Source organism: Nyctibius grandis, chromosome 8, assembly GCF_013368605.1.
Source record: "Nyctibius grandis isolate bNycGra1 chromosome 8, bNycGra1.pri, whole genome shotgun sequence".
Lineage (NCBI taxonomy): Eukaryota > Metazoa > Chordata > Aves > Nyctibiiformes > Nyctibiidae > Nyctibius > Nyctibius grandis.
The window spans coordinates 9,456,889-9,484,523 of NC_090665.1; the positions used below are offsets into that span (position 1 = coordinate 9,456,889).

The 27,635-nt window shown below is 39.2% G+C and overlaps 1 protein-coding gene across 2 annotated transcripts; it reads right to left on the reverse strand.

Moving 5' to 3' along the window:
- Nucleotides 1–3,973: 3,973 nt before the first annotated feature.
- On the reverse strand, nucleotides 3,974–24,770 carry DCUN1D1 (defective in cullin neddylation 1 domain containing 1). 2 transcript variants are annotated; one of them, XM_068406128.1, is made up of 7 exons: nucleotides 24,665–24,770; nucleotides 15,839–16,055; nucleotides 14,403–14,571; nucleotides 13,668–13,798; nucleotides 8,679–8,761; nucleotides 8,339–8,435; nucleotides 3,974–6,824 (listed from the first exon to the last, which is right to left on the reverse strand). In XM_068406128.1, the coding sequence occupies exons 1-7, from the start codon at nucleotides 24,665–24,667 to the stop codon at nucleotides 6,745–6,747; spliced, it is 780 nt and encodes a 259-aa protein (XP_068262229.1). In that variant the 5' UTR covers nucleotides 24,668–24,770; the 3' UTR covers nucleotides 3,974–6,744. The 2 variants fall into 2 exon arrangements, with proteins under 2 accessions (XP_068262229.1, XP_068262230.1); XM_068406129.1 differs by having other exon boundaries at nucleotides 15,839–16,094.
- Between the last annotated feature and the right edge of the window lie 2,865 nt (nucleotides 24,771–27,635).

Consider the following 27,635-nt stretch of genomic DNA (forward strand, 5'->3'; position numbering starts at 1 on the left):
CCTCTTCTCCCTTTCCCCCTACTTTCCCTTTTCCCAGTGTTTGTAAGGTTACCGAAGAAACATGCATTTAAACAATTCAGGAAGAACTTAAGAATCCATCTGTCTGCCAAGGTATATTTTTCTATTTGCAGTAAATCTAAATCAGTAATTTCTCAGTAAGAGCTTAGAATTGGTTTGCATAAGACCAGATTTTTTTTGGTCTGACAAATATTTTGGATGGAAGAAGTGACTGTGTTTTTGTACTGATGTCACAAATCTTTTAAAATTGCTTCTATTCAAGGAAGAAAGATCCTGGGTATTTGACAACTGAAGTGTATGAAATATTGACTGGGCATTGGGTACAGAGTAGAATTAGTCATGAAGAAGCCTGAACAAAACACAGCTAATGCAGTGTGACACTAGTATTTGGAGTGAATGGGTGAGAGGGAATTTGCCCTGGAGAGGAAGTGTTTTAGAATTACTTCTTAGCCTTGAAACCCATAACGTATGGCAGAATAGCCTATAGGACCTGTTCTGAGTTAAAAGCAAGAGTGTTGTATAGTCACATCACTATGCAGTGTCTCCTGCATAGAAGCACCTTCTCCATCACCACTTTCAGAACAGGATTGAGTTCTCAGCAGATTTTAGTTCTTGTTCTGTGAAAAATAGGGTTTGGTTTTGTTACTTGGAAAAACGTAGTTGCCAAACTTAAAGCTTTTTAAAGGGTGCAGTGGAAAAGACTGTGGGAAGATACTCTGAATTGTTTCACAAACTAAAATGTAAATATTCTGCTTAAAATATTCTGTATATTTTTTAAGGTTGGGGGGGACAAATAAATGCAAAGGAAGGAACACTGAAAACTTTGGCTTTACATTTTTAGAATGAATTCTTGTTTTCTAGTGCAAAAGATAAGTTGAGAAAAGATTATGCAATGTAGAATGCATATTAGGCAACTATAATTTCTTACTGGAAACCTTTGGTAATACTTTCAAACATGTTTTTTAAGACAGTATAACTTCTATATTGGAAAAAAATCTCAGTTTTTATTGTGAGAAATGTCTCAAAGCTGTAGTTGCGTTATTTTTAATAGTTTTATCTGACACTTCTAAATATTAGTGATTTTGGTGAAAATCAGTGTTCAAAAGTGCTCAATCATAATGTGCTTCTGAATCATTTATTTTGAGGTTCTCGTTTTCTGGGTGTAGAATACCTAGTGACTCTCACACCATCGCCACTGCATTGGGCACTGCGTTACACAGACACCGTTGTTTGAAAGGAGTTATTCCTAGAGCTGAGCGAACCATGGACTAATTTTAGCCTTTCTTCTGTTCCTAAATTATTTCCCAGTTAAGACTTTCTTCTTTGCAGACCTGTGGGTTGTTTTTTTTCTGTGAGTGTTTTTATTGTTGGTAGTTTTGTATGTTCTTTGCTTCTGTTGTTTGCTTCCAGTGGCATGATTTGTCTGGTTTCTGCTCTCTATCGGAGTGACTCAGTTTATAAAAGGAGGAGGAAAGACTGGATGCTCCTGGCTGTATCAGCTCTCGCCGTCAGTCATCTTAGAAGCATGTTCGCATCGGTATTTGCAAGGCTTCTGCTTTCCATAGATCTTTTCCTTCAGCTAAATACTGCTTGTAGAGGCATCAGAAGTAACTCAACAGAGCGCCCTTGTGTGCTGCCCAAGCTTCTGCAGCTTTTGGTGAAAGGAATGTTCTCATCCCTTTGAGGTATTCACCTTGCTCTAGCTGTTGCCATGCTACGATGTTGTATTACAATAAGTACATACAATTGTCATCACTGTAGATATGACTTCTTTGTTGTTTCCAGTTTGTATAAATGCATAGACATGAACAAAACCGGAGGGGCCAAGGGCTAAAGACCTCTATAAGTAAAGTAAAGGGGAAAGAAAGGAAATACACTGTTGTTTGTGTCTGAAAGAAAGCCTGAAGTGCACCTAAATGGCCCGTGTTGTATATTAATTTTTCCTCAGTTTTAAAGGAAATTACTTCATACGTCAGTAGGTTTTCAACCTCTTTACATTTTAATGTAAATAATCCATGGAGCACATAGTTTAGAAAGGGGAAAATGGTTAAAAGTGAGACTCACTTTCAGGTATAAATAAGATATCCTTATTGCAGCAAAGAATATATTTTTACAATTCCCAGTTAGGGTCCCATGAGAGATTTCAGGTCTGAGGCATACAAAAATAACAAATCATCTAGACTCCTGTTGTTTCACTGAAGTGTGATCAAGTTCTGTTTCTTTTTTTGAAGCAAAAAACTTGAATGGTATCATCTCTGCAAGAAGTACCTTTGTTAAGATGTTGATCCTTAATTTTAGGCAAGTAAGGGGCATTGACAACTGGAAACTGTAGCAATAATTAGTACAAAGAATTTTGGACCTCTGACACTGTGGCTGCCTCATGTTATTTTTGATTCTCTGACAGCGAGTCGGTGTGCTTGCTTATTGTACAGCTTGGTCAGTAGAAGTTTTAAAAATGGTTTATGAAAATTATATTTATTAAATAAAACTTTCACTTCTAGCTGAGTCATTCTTTTATTTATGTAAATGTTAGAGGAAAATATGCCAGAGAAAAAGTGAGGCTTGCCCTTCTATCTGCCCAGGATCATTCAGTAGCAGGTGCACATATGTGCTTGGTTACCTACGCGTATCACAGCCACTGAAGAGCACTGACAGCAAGGGGAGTACATACGGCCACAGCTCACTGCCTTCTCAGGCTGGAGAGATGTCCACCACTAAGGAAAAAGGAAAAACAAACACAAAAAACCACAGCAGCAGAGCTCAGTCAGTTGCCCCAGTAGCTCCAGCTCATGCTGGAGCCTTCCCAGAGGTGTGCATAGTGATGAATTCCAGCATGGGCTTTGTTCCTGTTTCTTCACCAGAAAATGTAACCGAGCATTCGCTTGGCTGCCCAGCCACAGCCTTGTCCTCTCCCTATACAATGTTCACAGCTCCATCCCCTTGCAGGCTTCCCAGGTGGCTTCCTGTTCCCAATTTGAGTTACAGGTTTATCATTCTGACTCCTGCTGGTTGTCCTTTAAAGTCTTCAAGGGAGGAGGGCTTGAAATGTTGTTATCCTCTGAAGACATAGACAGGAAACAGTTGTACTGTCATGTAAAACATTCAAATTACAGTTAGGCAGCTTTTGTTAAACTGAGAACTTGAAGACAAGTTAGTGGAAGAACTTCCAGAAGCAGGGAGTTGAGTTTTGCACCGGTTTAAATGTCCAGACTTGGGTTTGAGTTACAGGTGTCTGAACTGTCAGGAGCAAAACTCGTGAGTGTTTACTCATGCAGATCCTTCTACATCTTTGTACTGAAATAGTCAGCTAGGTATTACAAAGCTAAGGCTTATTTCTGATAGATCAGATGATTGTAAGTTCATCAAGTATTTAATGGTGTGTTCTACTCTGAGCACTCAGAGGACTGAATGGCATCACGGGTTTAAAAACCAAACACAGTCAGTGTACCATACTCAAATAAAATCTACAGAGACTTTTGGCAACATTATTTAAATAAAGTGTGAATGACAAAAGTTTATTAAATGCATTCTTAAAAAATTATATCTTTCTTAAATAAGGATTTCTCATTATGGATTTCATTGTAAAACAGTTTTGAAGCAAGTCATAAGCTACTTATTAACAGGTTGATCAATAAAAAAAGTCGCTTTTTATGTACGGTGCCTTCAACCATATTTAACCAACTGCCCTGTGCGTGTGTTGTCCTCCTTCACACGCCAGGTCATGGCAGTGCCGTGTGGCTGGAAAATATCAGCTCCGTTTTGTACTTCTGAACATTGAGAATAAGCAGTAGGCAAGGTTTTGCAGCAGTTCTTAGATTCCCCCCCCCCCCCAAAAAAAAGACTTACCAATAGTGTATGCAGCAGAGAAGTATTCCCTACTTCCCCCCACCCCCAGCTTAAAAGCACATTCTAGAAATACAAATAATACACTGAAACAATGCATGAGAAGACTTAGTTATGGCAATTTCACTGGAGCTTTATTGCCTCTGTTGGTAATGAGAGGGATTGTAAGAAGTTACATTTGAACTTACAGAGATATGTAAATGATTTTTTATTTTTTTTTTTACTAAATATAATCTCAAGATTAAGTGTTTTATATCAGGGCACTTCTAATTTTGTACATATTTAATGTATAAAAACAGGTTACAAACTTGATGTTCGCCGCCTTTTTTTTCTTGACATTTGGCAAAATTAAATTGATCCATTTAAGGGGAGATCATCAAATTGAAGACATAAGCACTTAGAATTAAAGCAATCCAAGTAAGCAACTGTCTGCATTCTTAAAAAAAAAAAAAAAAAAAAAAGAAAAACCACACAAATATATAAAGGAAAAAACACATGGCCACATCTGAGCACATTTCAATACAAAATATTCCCTGTAACCAGGCGTTTTCTCCTTAGAACAACACCCTGTTAAATCAATGTTTCTCTCAACTTCAGTCACTCATTTTGAAAAACTTTTAAGATGCCATCATAGCACAAATAACCCTTTTCTGCAACATAATTAGTCAAAAGTTTTATGTATTTCTTTATAATTACACAGTAATTATAAGCGTGTAGTACCAAACTGATGACAACGCTATTTTGTTGAAAAGAGCTTGTGTTCAAAAGGAATAGTCTTTAAAACACCACGCCATTGCGCCACTACCCAATCCCAGACTTTTTTTTGAGGGACAAGTCTGTGTTGGGATAAAAAGCAAGTCAGTTCTCCTCTCCAAACACAGCATACTTGAACTAATCAATCTGAAACTGTACCAAAACCCTCAAGACAGAAAAACAGCACGCAGAGATACCTTGTAGAGCTTTTTTTCCACCCCCACCTTGTAAGTTCAAGTCCCCATTTATATTTACACAAAACTGAGAAAGGAAATACTGAAAGCAGCAAAACACACATTGTTTGGCATAGCCAATTCCAGTAGCTGGAGAAAGTCTGCAATGTTTTTGTGGAACTGTAGTCTTGAAATAAATGCACAATTGGATTTTCTTAAGAGCGCTGCTGTAAGGGGAGCTGGCCTCGTGGTCAACTTTGGAGAATACCAATGAAAGTTTTTTAGCAGTTTAATAGTCATTTTTTTTCCCTAAAATACTTTTAGCATCTACATAAAAGTGTTCTGCTGTTTAGTGCAATTACCAATTACTCATTTCAAAAAATAATTCTGGTGTTATCATGGGACTATCTGAGCATGGCCTTAAACCTCTATCCATACTTGTAACTATAGTCTTTTTTTTTCCTAGAGCTTGGTATTTTCCAGCTTGTTTTACCGAGCAGTATTTATCAAATCTCTTCCCAAGTAACTAAGTGAGGAGTAAAAGACCATGTTTAGCACAATAGCAGCTCAAGAGCTCTTATAATAAAAATAAAGAACTGCATCTGATAAAACTTGTTTTGAACAAAACAAACCATTAAGTTAAATGCAGTAAGACAATAAGAAGTAGTGATGGATCAACAAAATAATTTAAGCAATCAAAGCCAGTGTAGTATTTTATATCCGATCTGTGCTTGTTTGGGAAAGCTTTACTCTTAATTTCTGTATTTGGCAACCACAGTGATATGTCAATCTAAGGAAAGCTCAACAAAATAATTAAAAAAATGGGTGTCATCCATAATGGCAGTACCTATATGTTACAAAGATTTAACTTACTTCTCAGGATTATGGTTGCAAAACCTAGATTCAGATCAAACTCACCAGCTTCTTGTACAACAGGGCCATTTGTTTCATCATACCTCAACCATAAAAATTCCGTGTCTCAATTTAAAATACTGTTTTGTGTAGCAAACATTTAAGACACAAATGCAGTATATTCAAGTTTTAGATTTCCACAGAAATGAAAAACCTTTCTTTGACAGACAGATAAGCATTTCAGAAGTGTAATGAAATCTGATTTCTTAGATAATAACCTAGAGAATATTAGATTCTATCATGACGCACACAGCTTATCTCAACGAGGCTCACTGGAGGCTGACTATAACATTAAACACGGGTGCTTTAAGTGCACAGTAGTTGTGTCGTACTTCAACTGTTCTCACAGTCAGCTGATGTACAATCAAACCATTCAGATAGGCACCTAGATACCCCAGTATCAACCACCTTCGGTCTTCTCGGTTATTTCTGCAATTGTTTTTACCAGATACTCAAACTCACTTAGACGATACCTGTACTCTTCCAGAAAAAAAAAAAAAAAAGAAAAGAAAAAAATCGGACCCAGTACACTTAAATATATCACTCTTCCAGGAAGTGCTATCAGTACAGTCTTTGCAACTAGCCCCAAGTGTATATTTAAGGATTCTTTTAAAAATTGTTTTCATGTTGATCTGTATAATTCAGATGCCATACAACAGTTGTCTGATGATGACCAGCATTGTGCTTTATGTGAAACCAGAAACCTCAAAATAATTATAGAGCTTCTAGAACTTACAGGAGATGAAACTAGGGTGGTCCACCAAAAAAAAAAAAAAAAATAAAAAAATTAAAAATCCATGATGAAATCCACAATGTTGGAATTTTAATGGGCAAGAGTGGTCCAGACTAGAAGAAAAGCCCAAACCACCAGTAGAAGAATGAAATACGATATGGTCCAAGATGTATCCTTAAAGGTTTATCTCAACCCTCAGCCATACTGTGAGGATTGATCTTCAGTTCAGTCCAGCCAGCAGAAATTGACTGTGCAATTTTCCATTTCAGGTATTTGTACAGACTATGTACACTCTAGAAGTGTCTTTTAGTGCTACACTGTCGTACTTTTTGTCCCAGCAATTTGAGGGCGTGCAAATTCCACAAAGTCATCAATAAGAACTGGCCATGCCCCTAAAAGAAAAAAAAAAAAGACCAGAACATAAGAACTCAGTTCAACATGACATTCTTTTTAAAGCTTCACATCTAAACAAGTCATTTACTTTCCAGTCTTAACTAGGCATAGTTTCAAGCAAAACATTGTAATTTGATTTTCTTCCTTGAAATTTAAGAGCTGGTTACAGATTTCTACTTCCTTTAAACCCAGTTAATACACATCCCTTTCAAGGGTCATACTTCCTTCATCTTCCTGACCAAATAAAGAAGGGGGAAAAAAAAAAAAGCTGACAAAAATTCTAGCTTAAAACTGTCCTGGTTTTGGCACCAGAACTTGGTCTCCAGTATGGCAATAGCTGCTCAAAAAATGTTGAACATTGGATGAAGCAGTCTATGCTGTAAGCAGCAGCATATCTTAACATACTACAGCATTTACTGCTCACAATCTGGTTCTGCATGAATGCAATGCTCCTCTGTTAGAATCAGCATACTCAGCCATAACTGAAAACAGCAAAATGCACTCCAATAGCCAGTGGTACAGTATAATGCCCTAAAAGGTTGGTACTACACTATCTATACTCTTCCATATTCCTTATCAAGAGGTAGTTAAGACGCATATCAATATTTCACATATTATGGGCAGCCAGATCCAAAGAGGTCCCCAATCATGTGCATGGTGGTCATGTGAAGGTTAAAAACAATTGTGGGCTGGTTATTCCCCCCGCCCTATTAAAATATTTTTATTCCAAATCATTAAAACATGTTTTCTGCCTTTAATCTTTCTAAACTACATTGATTTATTGTGGGCAGCAGCCCATTTGCTCAATGATAAGGGAATGAGAACTGTCCATAATTATTAAATAAAGTTGTAGAAGTTTGCTCCCCTCTGCTCTGGAAGTATCGGAAGTTTACAGTTTCCTCCACTCACTGAACTGATCTGCTGCCAACGATTGAAGGTAATTAGCTGTTCTTGACTACAGATGGACTGGAAGAGGAAAGATCAATACAAAAGTTTACAAGAAACACATTTGGTAGGAAATAACTTATGTTTAGCAATCCCTGTATGCTGCCAGCTTCACTTTAATATTACTACAGGTCCCATCTTCATATAAACTGAAGGAACCAAACTTAAAAAATATTCTCAGCTAAGAAATTCAATAACCAGAGGACCCTACGAAGGAACGCACAGGCCATGAATCAGTTACTTAGCTGAAGACACCAAGAAGTGCGCTGACAGAGAACCTGTGTTTTTTAAATGGACAAATGTCAGGATTTGTCTCAATAAGAATTAGCATTTGAGCTCAGACAGAAGAGAAAAAGAAAACGGATTTAAGAAAGTTTCAGCATTTCTTTTTTAAACCCGCAGTAATAAACAGATGATAACAACATGCATTAAAGTAGCTCTAACTGAACTTTAGATCACCAGTGATACTCTAATTACGCTGTTATTATACAGCTGTGCCAAAGCAGATACACAGTAATAAATGTAGCATGAAACACAGAAGTTAATGAAAGATAATGAAAATGTTTACCTTCCTCATCATAGTTAGACATATCATCTGCTATCATTGTACTAAAGTCTAGAAGAAGGTTCCAGGTATCCTTAGGAATTGATCTTTTATGATGTTCCTGTTTGGAGGGGTGGAAAATTTATGTTTAAAAAAAAAATTTAAAAACTGTTACACACGTTCATTTTTACTGTCTTGGACGCATCCATAGCCCCAGAACATATTTCTCTTATACACACTATGAAGTACAGTATCTGGGATCTGGGTCAAAATAGTCTATTTCATCTACTCAATAATTTAAACATATTTATCTTCCAAGATTTGAAAATTCTGCAGTCCAGTTTATGTAAAGATTTAAACTTACCAACAAAAATTTGTTCCACAAGTCTAGAAATTTAAATCTTCCATTAAGTACTAAATTCCAGTAGGCAATGGCCATTTCTAAATCTGTAATATTAAAATATAGTACTTTTAGAGATAGACATTTCAAATATATCATCTCCACAGGTATCTAACACTAAGATGAACCATATATTCATAAAGGTGAAAAAATTAATCTAATGCAAATATAGTTGTGGATCCTTTACAAAAAGGCAACCATAAAGTATTACACAAATATTTTACAGATTTCGATACTATCACTTGAATATAGAAGAACTGAAAATTGCCCATATTAATATCTAAAATACCCAAAACACACAAGGATATTTCATATGCCGTTTGCTACCTAACAATACTTTAGTTAAAATTCGGTGAAATATTTTTGTCTTAGAAATGCTATTGACTTGAAAAGAAAATTTGTAGTATTTTGTAGTAAGACCTGCTTTAATTTTTTTTTAATATCTAAAATACAATTTACATACAACTAGCTTTTTATGATTTCATTTTTAGAGCAACCTTGTTACAAGTGCTGGCTTTGTAACATGGCTTTTGTCAAGTGTTCATTTCTGCAATCAGGTTTCCTTTTGGAAAAAATCTTTAACCATGTACAAGTAGATGGTTGATGGCTTGTTAGTTGTTGATCTTTTTTTGGTTAGGTTGGATTTTGGGGGCGTTTTTTGTTGGTTTTGTTTTTTCCCCCAAAGACTCCAGTTCCTGCTTGTTTTGAATCTGTTTCTCAGGTTGCCTGAGAAACCTGAACTGACACAATTCAGGAACAACAACCTACTGTCTGTCAGGCAACTGCGTGCTGCTGTCAGCGGTGGGTGCTGTTAATAGTGTAGCCTTTAGAAGAAGAGACTGGTTAGTCTAGTACGTAAGGGGAAAAAAAACCAATCCTCACCTCCCTGGTATTTGCCAAAGGCTAAACTGACATGCAGTTACGGTTTATTAGTGGCATACAGGAACGTGTTAGCTGATAAAAGAAAGTTACGTATCTGAGCTCTAAATCTCTACCTCGCGTGACCTCCATCACCAGGAATTAACAAGGACCTCTGTACCACATAACAAAATGCTACTAACTGTGATCTTACTGAATTCAGCATCCATCACCAAGTACATACAGTAACCCCAAAAGGCTACCTAGTTAAGTGACCTCTTTTTTAACAAAAGCTCTTATATATTTTGCAGTCTAGCAAATCTCTTCTTCCACAAACAATCCTCTTGTGAGAGCAGAGAGAAGAGGCATGTGATCAACTGCACCTCAGGAAAAAAAAAAAAAAAAAAAAGAAAAAACCTGACATAACCCCAAGAAAACCACTCCCTTCCCCCAGGCGCCCAAACTGTTTAAAAAAACCCAGGGAGGTGGATCTTAGAGGTGAAATCAATAGCAAACAAAACAAAGCATGAACGCTGCATTGCTGGAGGGAAAATAGATGGTGATGGGGGGGAGCTTATTAATTGTTTAGTAACTTTGATATTAAAAGTTCTTCTCAAACAGCATATTCACATTATAACGCTTCCTGACCAAAGTAAAGAATAAGATTTGTGGAGGATTTTCCAGCAGCTGCAAAGGGGTGTGATTTCAGACAAAAGTGTAAGTCTGAGTTTTGAGAAGCAGAGACGAATTAAACAGAAGTCACTACTCCTCAGTTAATAAGCTGCATGTGAAAATGACAACTTATTAAAGAGTGTAAAGGCTATTTATCTCTCTTTAACAGAAAATTCAGATACAAAAATATGCACTTCAGCTTTCACCTATAACTACTTTCTAAAACTGAATAGATACAAACTTCAGATTAAGCTGATCAGTTCCTCGAGGAAACAGATCAGAAAAATAAGTTTTATTTACTTGTGATGCATTAATAGCAGGCATACCAAAAAATGCAAGGTCATCAAATCACTGCATATTTATAGTGGTTTATAAACAAACACTGTAAACAAACTGTGCATTTCAACATGTTTATACAATTTTGAGATTATTCTTGTGGGTAAGCCAAGCCGAGGCCTTTAAAAAACAGATCTCGGGATGCTGCAACCTCAAACTCGTTATGTGAGTCCAAACATGTAAAGCACAAAGACATAATGCCTTAGGACAAATGACATGTTTTAAAAGAAATTTTATGAAATCACAAAATTTAAGAGTAAAGATACAGTTTTAGGGTTTCATAAGAAAGTGAAAGAATGCTCTGGAAAGTCCTCATGGATCAAATAAGAAACTCTCAAAATATAAGCTCCATTTTGAGTTTTATCCAGAGAGATGCAAGAGAAGCAAACAATGTTTGAGATGAACATCAGCTAAAAGGTATTCTCAAATGATATGCAACTATCACAAGAACTTTTAAGACATCCACAGTACTTACACGGTAGTAAGGCATTATGCAGAGGAAATGCGTTTCCAGAACTCTGCCTGAACTACTACACAATCTTTGGAAGATTAGAGACCAATATACATTAAAGTCAATTTGTAAGTTCCTACAAGCAGTTATTTAGACACTCCAAAATTAATTGCCTAACTAGGAGCACTTACTTTGCAGCACTGTACTTCTCCAAATATTCCTTTGCTTCAGGGTTTCCAGAATTATTCTGCCCTATCGTAAATTCAGGCCTAGAACTGTGTATTTATTGGCACCAAAAGGGTTGGTAAGCATCCAGATTTTAAGCTTAGTTCTACAAGACTTCCAGACCCAGACTTAAAAAAAAACACAACCCACCCTACACTATATATATGCTATATGAATCTGAGAAAATTATACTTGTCTTCATCACTGTTAGAGCTTTATCTGCATAAAGAAGCTTTAAGATGAATGAGAAATAAAGCAAGGGACTTAATTTTCCTGGTAAATAATTTTTACTGAAGTCTGTTCCACCTGGGATACTCAGAAGATTAATTTCCATACAGGACTAGAGGGGGGAAAAAAATTTCAGAAAAAGAATGCAAGTCTTCCTTATACCTTAGAAATATGGAGAAGAAAACAAGAGGCAAGTACTACATCAAACAATTCTGTTATTCTGAAGCTTTGAGAAAATACAATAAAAAATGATCATGTAATTATGATATCATTGTGATTTGTCATTTCACTTTTACCACCTTACAAGGATTCTGCAAAATACTCCTTCTTGTGTAAAGCTGTTTAAAGATTAAAAACAACATACAAATGTTACAACGGTAACCGTAAAAAAAAAAAAAACAAAATCCTGCAACTGTTCACATTGCAGAACTGATTCCACACTGACGCTCCCCATAACTTAACTTCTATCCTCTCACTATTCAATTACTGTCCACATTTTCCTTGTTGTAGCAGCCTAAAAAAAAAAATATTACTTTCTACAAGAAATAAGAATCAGCCCATTCATTTATTTGCAGGACTCACATCTGACTACATGCATGCACAAGTAATTTTTAAGCAGTTTAGCAGTGCTCTTTTAGCTTCTTCAAAGGCAACGAAAGTCACAATCCAATTGAAAACAAAAAACAGGATACAGAAAAATGGTGAAGAATGACACAGAGTTGAAACTAAGACATGGAGCTTTTGCTTATTTACTTATTTTTCAATATTCTTTTTAAGCTAGAAGTTGGTCCACATATAAAAGACAATAAAACCAAAGCAGAATGCTCATCTTTTCACAGTGCATGAATGCAAAGCTGGTCAGAGGCAGGCAGTTTAAAGCATTTTCATTACTGAGAAAAATAAATTCACAAGCTGCCAAGAAAGACCTACTGGCCTTTCAGTATTTTATTTCTTCTCAAAGTAGAAGAGTTAACTCAAGAAGTTAACAGTCATGAAATACTAGTTACAGTTAATATCTCAACTACACGGTATGTAAAAGAATATGCATTCTGATTGGTTAACATTACTGCTTGAAACAAATTTTTGTTCCCTCGTTTTTGCTGTTTTGAATAGACAGATCTACAGTTTGTTCATTTAGTTCCATCCTAACTGTGTTTTGTCATGTTTTTGGGTTTTATTTAAAAAAAAAATATATTTTTTATAAGTGATTCTTCCACTTCACCTGTGTCCTGGTTTCATGGGGATAAAATTTATAGAATCAAGTTTCTGTTAGATTTTGCTTCAGTTTGTGGCCAGCCATGGTGATCAAGGCCTTTAGCAGTTAAATCCAGGGCAGCTGCCCCAGGCTGGCCCACAGGTGTGTTCTATAGCATTAACATCAAGTTCACTATAAAAGGGAGGGCTTGGTAAGGAGCTCTTTTTGCTCTCTTCCCTCTTTCTCAAGGATTGCTATCCCTGGAGCAACTTGCTGCAACTCTGTGGGGTAAGTATAATTTCATGTGTTTGTATTACTATTGATATTGGTTTCTTTGTTTTATTAAATCTGTTTAAATTTAACCCGTGAGTCTCCCTCCTTTTCCCAATTCCCTTCCTTGGTCTGGGAAGGGACATTGGGTGAGAGAACAACTGCTTATTGTTTAGCCCTGGGTGCAGGCTAACTGAAGACTACCTGTTATACTAACCAAAAGCACAAAGAGCAGAAGAGCTCTGAAATAATGAAAAAAAAACATTCAGTGAGCTAAGGGGGGAAAAAAAAAGTCTGTAGGTAGGCACCTGTTAACAACAACACAACGAGGCATCAAGCCCAGGATATAGAAATCTATCTGTAATTTATCCTAAAAGTGAAAATTAAATTAATCTGTTCAGTGCTGCAAATTCTAAATGGTCTAAATATGCCTTTAATGTAAGATCATAATCCATTGTGTTTACTGAGAATTGCACGCACTCATAGCGAAAGAATAAACCCTCTCTCATAAAATTTTGTAGTCTATACTAATGATGCAGATATTTCTATCAATTTGAACACCATAAATTGATATCTGTCTTTCACAACAGAGAAATGTACTTTATCCCAATAGTGGCTATCTTTCAGACTCACTGGATGACAACAGTAATTTCACTTACTGCTTTAATCAGTCATTTCCCATATTTGCAAACAAATGTTTGTGATTAAGAATACATACCTAAACCTTTCTGTCCTGGATTCTTTGCAAAGTTGAAAGTAAACTGATAAAAATCCTTAAATCTTCCTGGCTCTTTTAATTCTTGTTCCATTTTAGGAATCTGGGCCTTCAGTTTTTCTATGCTGTCACACCTGCATTTTAAAAAGCATGTTTATTTGTGTATTATTGATTTTGCCATAAAATACAAGTGAAAACTTAAACAAAAATTTATAAAATTTTTGTGGAATATAATATGATTATCAAAACAAAATTCAGGAAGCCTTTAATTAGTCTGCACCTGTAACAACAAAGAAATGAAATAATTGTATTTCTTCACATTGCCATTTGCACATATTAGCTGGTACATCAGATTCTCTAATCCACAAGATTCTCAGAAAAATGTAAGAGACTACTACATTCTTACAAGGCAGAGAAAACCCAGGTATGGTAGACAGCAGACCAACATCCTGGCTTTACCTACTTGAGTAGCTCTATGGCAACTTACTGAAATACTCACACAACCAAGGCAATTAGCACTCAAAGCTGCCTCCCTGTTTGTGGTCACTAAGCATCTAGCACACAGACAGCAGATGCATTTTTACAGAGGCGGACAAGTGATGCTAGACTCCGAAAAGTGTCTGAAGTCTGAAAGGACAATGTGGTTCTGAATTCCCCAAAATAGGGCTGTTTCACCATACCTTCCAGTTTCTGACACTGGATTACACGGTCAGTGTCTAATACTTACTGCACACTTACCCTAGCTCAGTCATTCCATCCATGAATTCTGGCTTTGAAAATTCACACTGTGTTGCAGCTCGGAATTTCCATGCAATGATGAGTACAGTAATGCTGGCTGGGTCGAGAGCTAGATCATCACAAAACTGCTGTATACCATCTATACCAATTTTATTTTCATCTTGAGGATCTTTGGGATATAAAAGTAAGTATCAAGAAAACCACATTTTTGAAAAAGCTAATTTATTCAACATGAGTATTTAAGATAAGCAAACATTTTCAAGAAGCCATTTTTGTGATCAGCTCTTACAAGTGAATATTTTAAAAACAAAATTAAGTTAGTATTTTCAATGGTTATGCTTTAACAATTGAGGAAGTTACTACAGTAAAGCCTCCCATACAATGAAGCTTATGGTGTTTTCATTGAGAGACAAAAGCACCACAAACATTTGTGTTCTGCCTAATAATATGCATGATATTCTGACTCATGCCACACAGAGAACAGTGGCCCTTTCCCACCAGCACACTTAATTATTGGCATCTTTGGTAAGACTGCCAATCTGTGAACCATTCTAAACAATTCTGCAGTGTCCATTTGCAAGCTGTACTGATACAGCTATCAAATCTGCCCATAAACTACTAAGTCGACATTAGTTTTATGCATTTTCTGGCATCACCAGCATGCATGTGATTGCACATGGTAACCTCCAAGAGGAAAGTTACATTGCCCCATTACTGATTCCAAGTCAGCCAGGCACGCTCCTCTTTCCATGAAGGAATGAATCAACATCTGGTCTGGAAGTGAGATGCTCACATTTCAAGTGCACTAACAAAGATCTACTAACGTAAGCCAACAAAGACTTCAGGAAAATGGTATTTGGATTATGCACGCATATGAAAACTGACAGAAAATGTAGCACTCATTTTTTGATTTTTTTAAAGTGCTAAAACACAGAATTTCTTCTATTGTACTCAATCCCCTTTACTACTTGTGGTAGTTGAACACTAGCTATATAACAGATAAAGAGATTTCCTTTTCTGCTGTGTTTGTAACTATCTGATAATAAGCACAAGGTGAACAAAAATTTAGGTAGAATCCATCCTTGGTATGCAACCTTTCACTCCATCAGGAGCAAGTCCTGAGTGATGTGCTTTCCCCAGAAGAATCACCTAACATCCACGTTAACCATTACAGCTACTCACTGTACACACAATTGCAGTTCCAGACCCTAATCTGGTATAAATGTATGTATATTTAGAGCACATAAAGCAAACACTTGTAATCCTTGTGAAGAAGTCTACATAGATTCCCCTTCTAACTTTTATTATTAGTAATAGAAAAAGCTGAAAGAGCGGGTTAAGATTTCCAAGCACAAGACCACAGCTGCAATGATACATTGTAGTTAAGAATACATACATACAACTAGGAAATAAGCCTTAAAACTCAGGGTACTCACCTTTGTATCTGTTATATAGTTGTTCTAACTTCTTTCTGTCCAATGATCCTTTAACACTCTCTCGTATATAAAGTTCAGGATTTTGGAAAAAGTTGTCTGTTGCAACATCTAACTTCCAGTCATTTTGAGACAGACAACTCACTGCTGTCTTTTCACTAGATTGTGTGAAGACCATAAACTGACGCACTTTATCCTTCTGTGATGATTTCAACTTGTTCTAGTAAAAACAGACAATACTGTAACTAGAAATGTTTCACTGCACAAAAAAAGAAAAGAAAATCATTAGTACTGTTAATATTTTTAAATCAGTACCTTTTATAATTTTTCCAATTCTCTAACTGCTGGGGCAGTTAGACACTCAAACCAACATGTATTTTCTCTTTTTTTTTTTTAATTTAAACTTACCTTCATTCTAGGTACTTAACATTGTAACAAAACAGTTAAATCATCACAAAACTCATGCTGGCAAAGCAATCACAGAAATAAAAGATTAGTATTCTTATTGCATATTTGAGGAGAGAGCTGAAGGACACAGCAAATTCAAATACAGCCTTTCTATTTAAATGAGTTTTTGTTTTTTAAAAAGAAAAAAAAACACTCTCCTCGTAATAGAAGAATACTAAAAGGACAATTGAGAGGCCTGAATGAAGCCCATGGCTATAAAAATATTTGATAGATTAATTGTCTCAACAGCTGTGGCAGAACAGGCTGTTTCACAGCTTCCCATCTCTGAACAAGAGGCTGGCATTCATTTAGTCCCAGGTGACTGAACTAACAGAAATGCCAGCTAGTGCAGGACCAGGCACAAGACCACACTGTCAGGAACAGGATCTCTTGATGTGCCTCTTGATGGCAGCAAGGAACTAGGCTGGGTCATCCATTTCAGGGAGCTACACACTGAAATATCTGAAAAGACTTTTTTTTTTTTTAAGAGATTTTTCACTTTGAAGGTGCTCAACTCCACCTACATAATTTGCAAAACATTCCTGTGAGGAGGTATTGTCTCCATTTCACAGGTGCAGCAACTGAAGCTAAAAAAAAAAAAAAACACCAACAGGGTAAGTAATTTTGCTGGAGGCAGGTGGGGGAGCGAGTAGCCTAGCTGAGAGCTCTGGAATTTCAGGCCTCCTGCCCAGACCAAGAAACACCCCTCTCTGCTCTAGCACAAAATTGAATGGAGAACTTGCTGCCAGTAGTTTATCAACCAGCATAGAGTGACTCCCAAGGATATTTCTGATGAGGAGAAGCACACTCAGTGTTTCAAGGGTATTAGTTACAAAAAACTAAATGCTGATCCAGAGAAAGCAATCACACAGCCCCTGCACGAAATCCAAATTCAGTTCTAAAGGTCAAAGCAAAAAGACTCCTAATGTTACAACTTGGTACAGAAAAGTTCTGACTTTTACGTCAGGATTGGATTTCTTACATGGCACAAATATTTCATTTGTAGTTTATCTTGCATTCTAAGCAAAACTTGTACATTCTGTTCATTATTGTAACTTCCAAGTGCATGGCTCCTTCTCAGGGATTATGGGGGAAAAAAGGCCAAAAAAATCTCTAGACATGATAAACTATCCTCAGCCAAATAACGAATGGTTTAAGAGCAGTATGAGCTCAAGCTCTTCATTCCAAAGGATAATTAGTGTCCAATCACATTATCATTAGAAAAAAGAACAAATGCTTCAGAACACAAATTCATCTGCCCTAAAAGTCAAAATCAGTTTTCTGATGCTTGATGACAGTGAATGTGAACACTATTATTCATACACATAGTTAACAGCTACAGAGTTATTTGGCTTAAACTGAGACCCACATAATATAGTAAACAGACCAAGACCCTTTAATTTAAGGTCCCTTTTGAAAAGAAAATAATTCCCCCAAACGAAAGCAACTGTTATCTACAACACTTAGCTGAAGCTAAAATTTTAGCACATACTGCAGGCTTAAACACAGTGATATTAGTTAGGCTATACTACTTTTAAAGTTACAGTGTGTTGCTGCTTTATTTTAGCCTCTTGAATAAATTTCTCACATTGGACCTTTTACTACAAACATGTTTCTGAACATTTTCAGTGGTTCCAGGTAAAGGTCAACCCATCAGAGCAGGTCCTGCGAAGACTCGCTGCTGACAACTTGTGCACGCTTCGAGTTTCACAGCAGACAATCAGCACCTTACAATACTGAGCTCCAACTTTCACAAAAATCACTTACACTGACAAAGCCACGTGGAATGAATTCCAGAAATTACTAAAGCATTTTTAGTTCCAGTTTTTAAAAATACAGTGTAAACTCAGATATATTAAAACAAACCATTGAATGAAATCCCAAATGAAGATGAAACAATCCCAAGTCTAATTTTCTGTATCAATTACCAGCTTGCTCAAATCAGTTCCACACAGCAACACTGCTGCATCACCACAGACTCAGCTGCACTACAGGACAGTCACACCTACAACCTTAGCTCTTCTTTTCTTTTTTTTTGACACAGGAGGTGCCTTTAACCACTAGGTTTGTGGTTGGTTGGTCGGTTGGTTTTTTAGCATGTACAGATAAGTATGCATAGCCCTTGTAATAGTGAGTATTCTGTAAAAGCTCAAGAGGCTTTGTTCTGCCCTACTCTTGCAAGGGTAAACTCTAAAAGCAATGGCATATGACAAAAAGTCAAGGAACAGGTTTACAAGAGCTGCACCATGGATGCCCGAGACCACAAAAGGTAGTAGATTTTGCGTGTTGTCACATAAAAGGAGAATGCAATTTATTAGATCAAAAAAATTGCACCTTAAATCACTTTTATGATAAAATTTAAATCCTATATATGCACGTGAGATCTTCCTGCGCTTGGGGCTCCCTAAGTGATAGTAACAAAATAAAACCTTTTTAAAAAGAACATTGAATTTGCCAAAGTCAAGCAGCTAATGACACTAATCAGTACAGCATTCCCTAATATATTAAGATGCAATAAATCACACTGTTCAGCCATAATCTTCTTCTGGAATACCTATATTTTCACTGGTCATATACGGGTTTATTTTTAGTGAAGGAGTGCCAAAGCCCTTTCTTTATATTTGCTTAAAGTTTCTGCAGAAGCTTGCCAATGTGGACGAGACACTCCACATCCTAAGTGACTGGACAACTCTTTGAAGGCCTACTACAGGACAGCAAGAGATGAAATTACTGCTGAGTTTTTATTATCCTATTATAGCTCTTCTTTCATCACATTAAAAACCCACACTTCAAGCAGGAACAGGTTCCAAGCCTTCTGCACTTTTAAGGTCTATTTCTAGAAGCTGAGCTCTAACAGTCTATTATTGTTTTAAGTGTGCAATACAGAAGCCAGAGCACCCTCTGACCTTTAATCCTGTAGTCATCAGGCAACAAATACCTTACACTGCAATTGTATGGGCTGTAATGCAATGCAACACATTTAAAATATCACAACTTAAACACTAGTTAAAAGGGAAGATAGAATTTTATTTATCTTTCTTGCTAAAACATACAAGTGAAAACCAATGGTAAACAAATGCAACAAACTTTCTAGTAAGTCTTACCCCTTGGGGTAAGGGGAAAAGGAAAAATTCAGATCTGCAAGCCTTTGATCAAGTTTGTGTGGTATCCAAGCTACCTTTTATAATGAGGATATCATAATAGACAGGAGGTGAACTTACTTTTAAAACACAGAATAACTTCTCTAAGCAAAAAGATACGTTGTGTAGATTCTTAAAACTATAATAATTAAATCTTTCCAATGAACATCTGGTGATATAATATTAATGCTAAAATGAAAATCGCTTCTCCCCATCAAGTACCAAATTTGATAATTCTAATTCAATAACCCATCCTTGGCAGTGACTAGTATCAGATAGTTTGGTGAAAGATTAAAAATAAAAATTAAAAAAATACTTTTTTCCCCCAAGTATTGTTTCTTCTGGCCTCAGACTGAAACTCCCCCCCGTCTAGGGGAGTAAACTTTCTCAGTGTAGGGGAAAAAAAAAAAAGAACGCTAGAACTGATCTGCCAACTCACTCTGACTATATGGTTGTTTTTCCTGATCTTCTACACTCAATTTTTAGTCACCTCAGATTCAAAGATCAGCTCTGCACACTGGTCATCACCGTTTTCTGGATAGCTAATAGCTGTATGAGGGCTCCACTCTCCTGGATAATGTCCATGGGAAACAATAACAACCTTCATCCCATGCTGCCTGGACTAGAGAGCTGAGGATTCCTACCAAAACCCTGTTCTTGGACTTTGCTCAAAGGTTCTGTGTGGCTGTCAGCTAGACAAGCAGTGCACGATCAGTTTGAAGTATCCCTGCCGGAAATTCCTTCTGGCCCCCAAAGAAGGCATTCACAGACTTACTCCTTAATGAATAACTGCTTTTCACCTTTCCCTTCTCAGCCACTGCTTACAGATGATCTGATCCCTGCTAGTTTCACTGCTAACTAAAGGAATTTGAACGATGTGACATCTGCGCTTTTGTTTCAGTCGGGACTCAAAGAAAAGCCTGTTAAGTTCTCATGCATGTGACAGGTAAAAGCCTTTTCTAAAATAGAATCAACCTCACAAAGTCTAGGCTTTTATACTCTAGCAAGAGATCTGGCTGTGGGAAGCATCCTTGCACTTTCAAAGGACCCCAGTGATGTCAGTTCAAACACAGAATAACTTCAGCCCGCACACAGAACAGGCTTGTGCATATAACCACCTTACAGATTATGACTGCCAGTTTTGTCACGTCTTTATGCAACACTAATGGTCAAGAGAATGTTGCTCCTGTACCCATTAAAGGAATGTACAAGACACCTGCAAATAATCTGGTTTACTGGCTGTAGTCAACAAATACATGGCTAAAGCTTAAAAGGCAAAATCATGAGTGTTTTTCTTTGTTTGATAAGAAAACAAAAGTTAATCACAACAACAGAAGTCTCTGAATACACTGAACTACATTTTAATCCACCAACTGTGATAGCATACATGTATACCACCAAAAAAAACATCAAATCTAAGTTAAAGACAAAAACAATTAAATGGCCATAGTTTCTGTATAATGTAAACAAACAGGCCCTTCAACTACATTATTTTCTACAGCAGTTTCTCTAAAAGAGGGCACACAAAGTAAGATCGTCAGGACATTTTTAAGCTTCTGTTTCAAACTGATGTGAAATCCATTTGTCTGCAGTGGAACAGAACAAAGCTTAAAAATTTACAGGGTCTATTGAAGAGCAGAAAACAACCAGGAACAGGAAAAAATCAAAAGCAATATAAAATCAAAGTTGCTTTTTACACCCTCTAATGTTCTTTTAGTGGATAAAATAATTTTAGTACTTGCATATGGGCAGGAAGTCTTTCGTAGATCAATATATAGCTACCCAGAAGAATGCAGTAGTTGTAATCATGTTTTAAGGTAATTCATGTTAACCTGAGAGGAGAAGGAAACACCAAAAATCAAGGCTTTTCCAGTTAATAAAGGACAAAACAAAGCTGTCAGTTGTTTAGCATTCTTAACTCTGGTCCAGGGCAGAAGCTCTATTCAGCCATTAGAAGATGCATTCATACCTTATATTTGCATTGGCAACATAAAACATGAGTAAAATATCAAGAGCTACATTAATAAATTTCACACCTTGTTCTCAGAGTAGTTCATATTCCTGAATAATTTTTTCATGGCTCTAGTTAAAAGTGACTTTACAGTGTAAGTTCAAAGGCTTCTCTGGTAAGCTGGGAGAGGAAACAAGATCATGCACCATCTTGTCTAGCACTCAGACTACTCCGTCCTACGTGTAATGCCAAGAATCTGCAAGTTTTACTATGGGAGAACCAAAACCAAAAACACTTAATATCAACAAACTACTACAGACATGAATATGCACCACTCAAAATAGCATTGCAGAATAGCTTGTTGAGTTAAACACTACATAACAATGTCATGAAGTACAGTAACATTACAGGAGACAGCGTCAGACATGAAATTCTTGTAATAGTAAATTTTTTACAACTTCCTGTCACCTGAGGTTTGCAGTAAGAAATTACATATTTATCAGCATAGAAATATTCTTTGGAGAACACAAATTAGACAATATAATAGATAATATAAATAGAGCTAAGGTCAGCATTTGGCTCTGGATAAAGATATGGCTACTCACACACTTGCCTTGACAATCACACATAGTCCTAAATTCATTAAATCATTCGGAATAGTACAGGTAGTAGCTCTTCTCCTCAGAGAAGATGGCTTAAGAGTTTAATGTACCAGCTTGCTGCTCTGTCTTGATTCACAGGCACACTACTTGTCCTCATGATGAGATGAAGCAGTCACATACCAACAGATAAGGTGAAGGAGACCACTTCTACAGATGCTGCTCAGCTCAGATGAAAACGTGGGTAAGGGAAGCAGATTGCTATCAGCAATCCAAGGAACATCACCAGGGTGGTGTACCTGAGCACCGGACAGAAAACACTTTTCCAGTTACCTAAACAGCCAGAGCGAGCCTAACAGGCTGCTGTAATGGTCTCCCTTCCAGATACTGGACAAAGACAGCTCAAAGCCAGGAACCTTTGTCCTGAAAGCACTGGCCGTATGACCACTGGTGAGACTAAGTCAGAGCCAGAAGCGCTCTAACTGGCGGTACTGCACAGGTGAGTAGGAGCCAGGCCCTAGCTGCAGGAGCCTGTACCGCAGCATTTGCTGTGCTGGACAAGCAGCCTGGCCCCAGGAACCTGCCATAGCCACTGGAAGGACTAGCCAGAGCAGTAGTGCATATGGGCAGAAAAATGGGACACTGAATCTAATGTTTCTGGATGGACATCTTCAGATCTCCGTGAAGAAGTCTCCCTACTCTTTCCCCTAACTAAATAGAGGATTTTGACATACCACAAGTATAGGTACAGAATCCTATACCTGGGCACTAGAAACAATTCACACCTGTATTTACTACTTATAAAAGCTGCAGCCTGTCATTTAGTCCCACTTCAGTGTCTATGTCATCCTTTCACCTGGGTGTTGGAGTCAACAAGCACAACCTGGAAAATAGTTTGCATAATGCCTAACAACTATGCTTGGGGCCATGACTAGCGTATTCCAATACTCCCTCCAATCTGATAAATATCAATCTATCAGTATAGTATTGTTCCATAGAATATAACACCTCGTTCTTCAGTTAAGTATTTCCAAGAAGACTAAGCAGATAGGATTCTGCTGTTGCTCACAAAAAGCTATTATTGGAATAACGTACCTCACTATTTCTGTTATATTGCCACTTACTACAGTATTGTTCAATTTACATTTCTAACCACATAGCCAGCCAATAATATATGTGTGTACATCCACTGTGTATTTTGCACACCTACACTGGATATACTGTGAGTCAGCTCTAGGTGATTTTTATGGAAAAAAGCCTTCATAAAGAGCTGTGTAGCATTACTGCGTAAGTGCTATTTGAGACAGTCCCAGAACTGCAGAATGACTGTGACACCTCTACCGTCTGAACTTTACCCAGACTTCAGTTTTAAGCTCCCACGGAAAACTCAAGTGAAGATCTACATCAAACTATTTAATCAAAAATTATACTAGTGATAAGTTTATTAGAGGTCTACATGCTGTACCACTATTTAAATCCTATTGACCAAATTTTTCTGCCTACATAACTCCATCAGTTAAAGGTGACGACACATTTTTTTAATATGCCTTCAACATTGCTTGCCAGAATAATATTAACTGCAGGTATAAGATATTTTTATACCAATAAGTGTACACCCGTAGATCTTAGACTCCCTCCTACACCCTTCCCAAGACAATACAGCTGCTATAGAAAAAAGTACTACTTTAAACTGTACAGGTGTAGTTAAAGCTGTACAACTTTTGTATACAGAGAAGGCCTAGAAGTATGACTGGGAACATGTTCCCTCGGGTACCATGCAAGAGACCAAGAGGGACCCCCCTTATTTAAAGCTAAGGAATGTCTTTTTTTCTTTTAAGTGAACAAAAATAGCAAATTTTGTTCCAACCACTGTGGTTTCCCTCTAGAAGAGGGAAGGGAGAAAGACACTTGATGTAAGAGTCCACAGCAAATCCTTAGCTATAAGGAAAGAAATATTATGGAGAAAATGCAAGACAGATAGGTTCTCCTTTACAACACATATTCATAGGAGCCTTACCAAAACCATAAAAATTATCTAAAAATTCTACAACATAATCCCAGTTCAAGAAGGATCAACATATCCACGTTTCCCAGTGAACTGACAGCGCTTAATGGGCCCTGAGCTGCCTGAAATCCTGAGAAAAACTCCAAGTAGCTCCCGGTTTCTGGCAGTCCCCTGCACTCTCTCCAGTCACTGCTGCTCACCACCCCACACAGGGCACAGACCCAGCTGCCCACAAAACGCCTCTATTGCCCCTGTCCCGTACAAAGGTGCCTGAACCTTCATACAAAGTGCAAGCGAGCACCTCCTCGCCGTGACGAGGCCTGACAGAGCCCCGCGGGCCGAAGGCCTCCGCGGGATCCCCGCGCCCCCCACCTAGGCCCCGGCGCTCGCCCCTGCCCAGGAGCAGCCTCCTGCCCGCCCGCCCGCCCCGCGGCCCCGGCCCACCGCGCCGCCCTTCCCGGACCCCACACGCCCTCTGCACCCTGCTTAGTGGGAGGACCGAGGAGCCCACGGCCCCAGCACATCATGCCCCGGCTGCGGGGTCCCCAGGACCGGCCCCTTCGCCGCTCCCGGACACCCCAGCCCGCCACGACTAGGCCCCAGCTGCCCCTGCGACGTCGCTACGGCTAGCCGGCCCCGAGGCGCCGGGCCGGGCCGGGCTGAGAGGCGACCCCGGAGGACGCTCACCATGTTGAGGGCTGTGCAGGCCTCTTCCCTCCCGGCTCAGGCGGAGACTGAGGGCGGCGGCGGCAACGGCTTCCTCCAGCGGCGGCGGCAGCTCCCGGCTCCTCACGGGCCCTTCCGCCGCCTCCCGCTCATGCGCAGTGCGGCGCATCCCCCGCGCCGGGAACCGGCGCTGCGCGGCGGCGGCGCAGCAGGCGGGAGCCTTCACCGGGGGCCGGCCCGGCAGCCTCCCCTGCCCGCGGCCCCGTCCCGCTCCCGGCCCCATCCAGGTTTCCCCGGCAGAGACGGGGAGCGGCCGGCGGTTGGGGCTGCGGCGCGAATGGCAGTTGATCGTCGCAGCGGGGGGGCGCCTCGGCTCGAGGAAGGGAAGGGAGGGAGGGGAAAGCCCCCGTCCCCGCTCTCCCCGGTGTTATTGCGGGGTCGGGAGCGCGGGTGGGCTCCCGTCCCGCGGCGGGGTTGGGGCGAGGAGTGGCCCTGGGACGGGGGCTGCTGTGGTGGCGGCCGGGTGCGCTGGGGTCCCGCCCGGCTCCTTCACCACCCCCCGGCTCCTTACCCCGGACCCGCGGCCCCCCCGGGTCCGCTTTTCTGTCGGGAAAACTCCTTATGTACTTTTCTTCTTAAATACACAAAATTAAATCATCTTGCGAGGGCTCGGTGTGAAGGCGTGTGCTGTGACAGCCTGTTCTGCCGCGCCGTGCTCGCAGAGGCGTTCGCGGAGTTTGTCGAGGGCAGGGAGGCGCACAGACCCGAAGCAGTTCTCGCTTTAAACACATGAACTTCAGAAGAGGTGAGAGAGAAGAAGCCCGCGGGCTTTTCAGGATGGATTCGCAAAGGAGGCAGATGACATTTGCTGAGCAGCCACGGAGAGCTGGGGAAGGAGAAGTCTGAGGGCAGCGGGTTTACAGGCATTTTCTTACAGGACCACCTTACCCTTGAAAGATTGTCCTGCTTGCGGCTGTGATCCCCTTTGGGGAGCTGTTGCTTCCAAGCGGCCGTCGACAGATGAAGCCTTTTCTACAGTAGCATAGATGTACTAGCAAAAGAGGTTGTAAGGGTTAAATCACAGTTTGTACCAGTATCCCAGACAGTCTTTTTTCCCAGGAAAGCTTACTCTTATCTACTGCAGACTTTTGGCAGGGAGAAGGTTGGGGGAGGCAGAATATTTCTTGATAAAACTCACAGTGGTAGCAAACTGCTAGTTGTGAAGGGCAAAGGTTTGAGATCTGATTCTTGTTCTCTCATCTCCTGCTGAGCTGGGAGCTATTAAAGTAAGGTTCTGTATTTATGTTGCGTGACTGGTATGACTGCACACACCACAAAGAAATTAAGACTTCAGAAAGCCAGTCTTCATGATGGATGTACAGGGGTTACATATGTTTCTATAGAAAAGTGTCTGAATCACTTCTCACTTATTTCACTGAAAAGCAGAGCTAAGCTTAGATGGAGTGTAAGGAGTTAAACCCAGAGCTCTTGGCTACCACGGCCAGGCTATCTGGTGCTTCAGCCTGAGCCAGTTTGATTAGACTGACTGAGTTATCTTCCCCTTCGATGGCACACGGCCAGAAGCATATCCTGCACAGCACACACTTCAGGCCACAGTCAGATTGCCCCAATTCCACTCAGGTCCTTATGTTTACTGGCTGGCTGTGCATCTGCAGATGTAGATCTGCACTTCAGTGATGTGGGTGCTGCCTGAATCTCACCCTTAACATTTCTGAGCAAAACCAGATGTTTTGTAAAGCAAGAGGCACCCTGAGGCTGCCAAAAAGCCTATTTGTATGTACATATTCAGAACAGGTTGCCTAAAGTGGGCTTGTTGCCTGTCACCTTTTGTACAACTCCATCCAGGATGGCACACAAGTCAGACCAGTGATAAACGGCTCTGCTATTTGTAAACATGACCCACGCATTCAGTGATACAGACTAGGAGGAAATATTATTCATTATGCAATCTGCATGCAGCATAATCGCTGCGACCACAGTAGCATGATGACTTCATTTATGGTAAGGCTGACACGCTTGCCTTGTTTTGTTGTGTGATCCAATGATGTTCTATCCTCTCACGTGAACTCTAGGAGAACCAGTAAGTGATTTTTTTTAAATCCAAGTGTGTCAAATGCATAGTTCTGAATAGAAAATTGATCTGTTTTATCCTGATCTTTTCTTGAGCAGATAGAGAAGCAAGTCTCACATCAAGTCAATGCAGAATCCATTTAGTGTAATCTCCTTGCTGAGAACTTCGAGCACTTTCTGAGGAAGAGGCCCAAAGCTTTATGAAGGATAACAATAACCTGGAACAGCTTAGCCTAGAAATGTCTTTCTAACCCTCACATCGGTTTGTCCGCTACTTTGTACTCTAGAAAGTGAAACCACCAATTCATCTTACCCTGATGGGATAGCCATAAAGTGGTTACAACGAATGGCCCCTTACTTGCAACACTGACCACACGTTTAAGAGAACAAAGTCCTACAAAGCATCCTGTACAAGGAGATGTAATGCCACTCTAAAGGTATGAACTTCTTCACATCCACAGGTACAGACCCAACGGTCTGCTCCTATCCTGCTCTTCAACTGATACGGTTGGAATGTCCATATCAGCCTATATAATTTTTTCTATCTTGAAAGAAGAACAGAGGAAGTAAACAGTCTGAGTCCTTCTGTAGGTGTCTGAGCAATTTAACCTGCAAACTGGCACATCACCAATATCTGAAGATTGTTGTTAATAGGTTACAAGGGTGTTCACCTTCTATTAAGTTTTTCATCCTTCCTGCATTACATAAAGGTTAACAAGTTACTACACCCAGTCGAAGCCACTGTTGGGAGCTGGGTTCCACATGACAGTACCTCTGGGAGGGGGCAGGACAGGTTTATGTGACGAAGGAAGAGAAGTCAGGTCAGTGAGCCTAGGAAAGTCTGAAAAGTTCTCATGTAACTAACTATACCCTGGCAGGCCTGAATAAACTGAGACTTTCC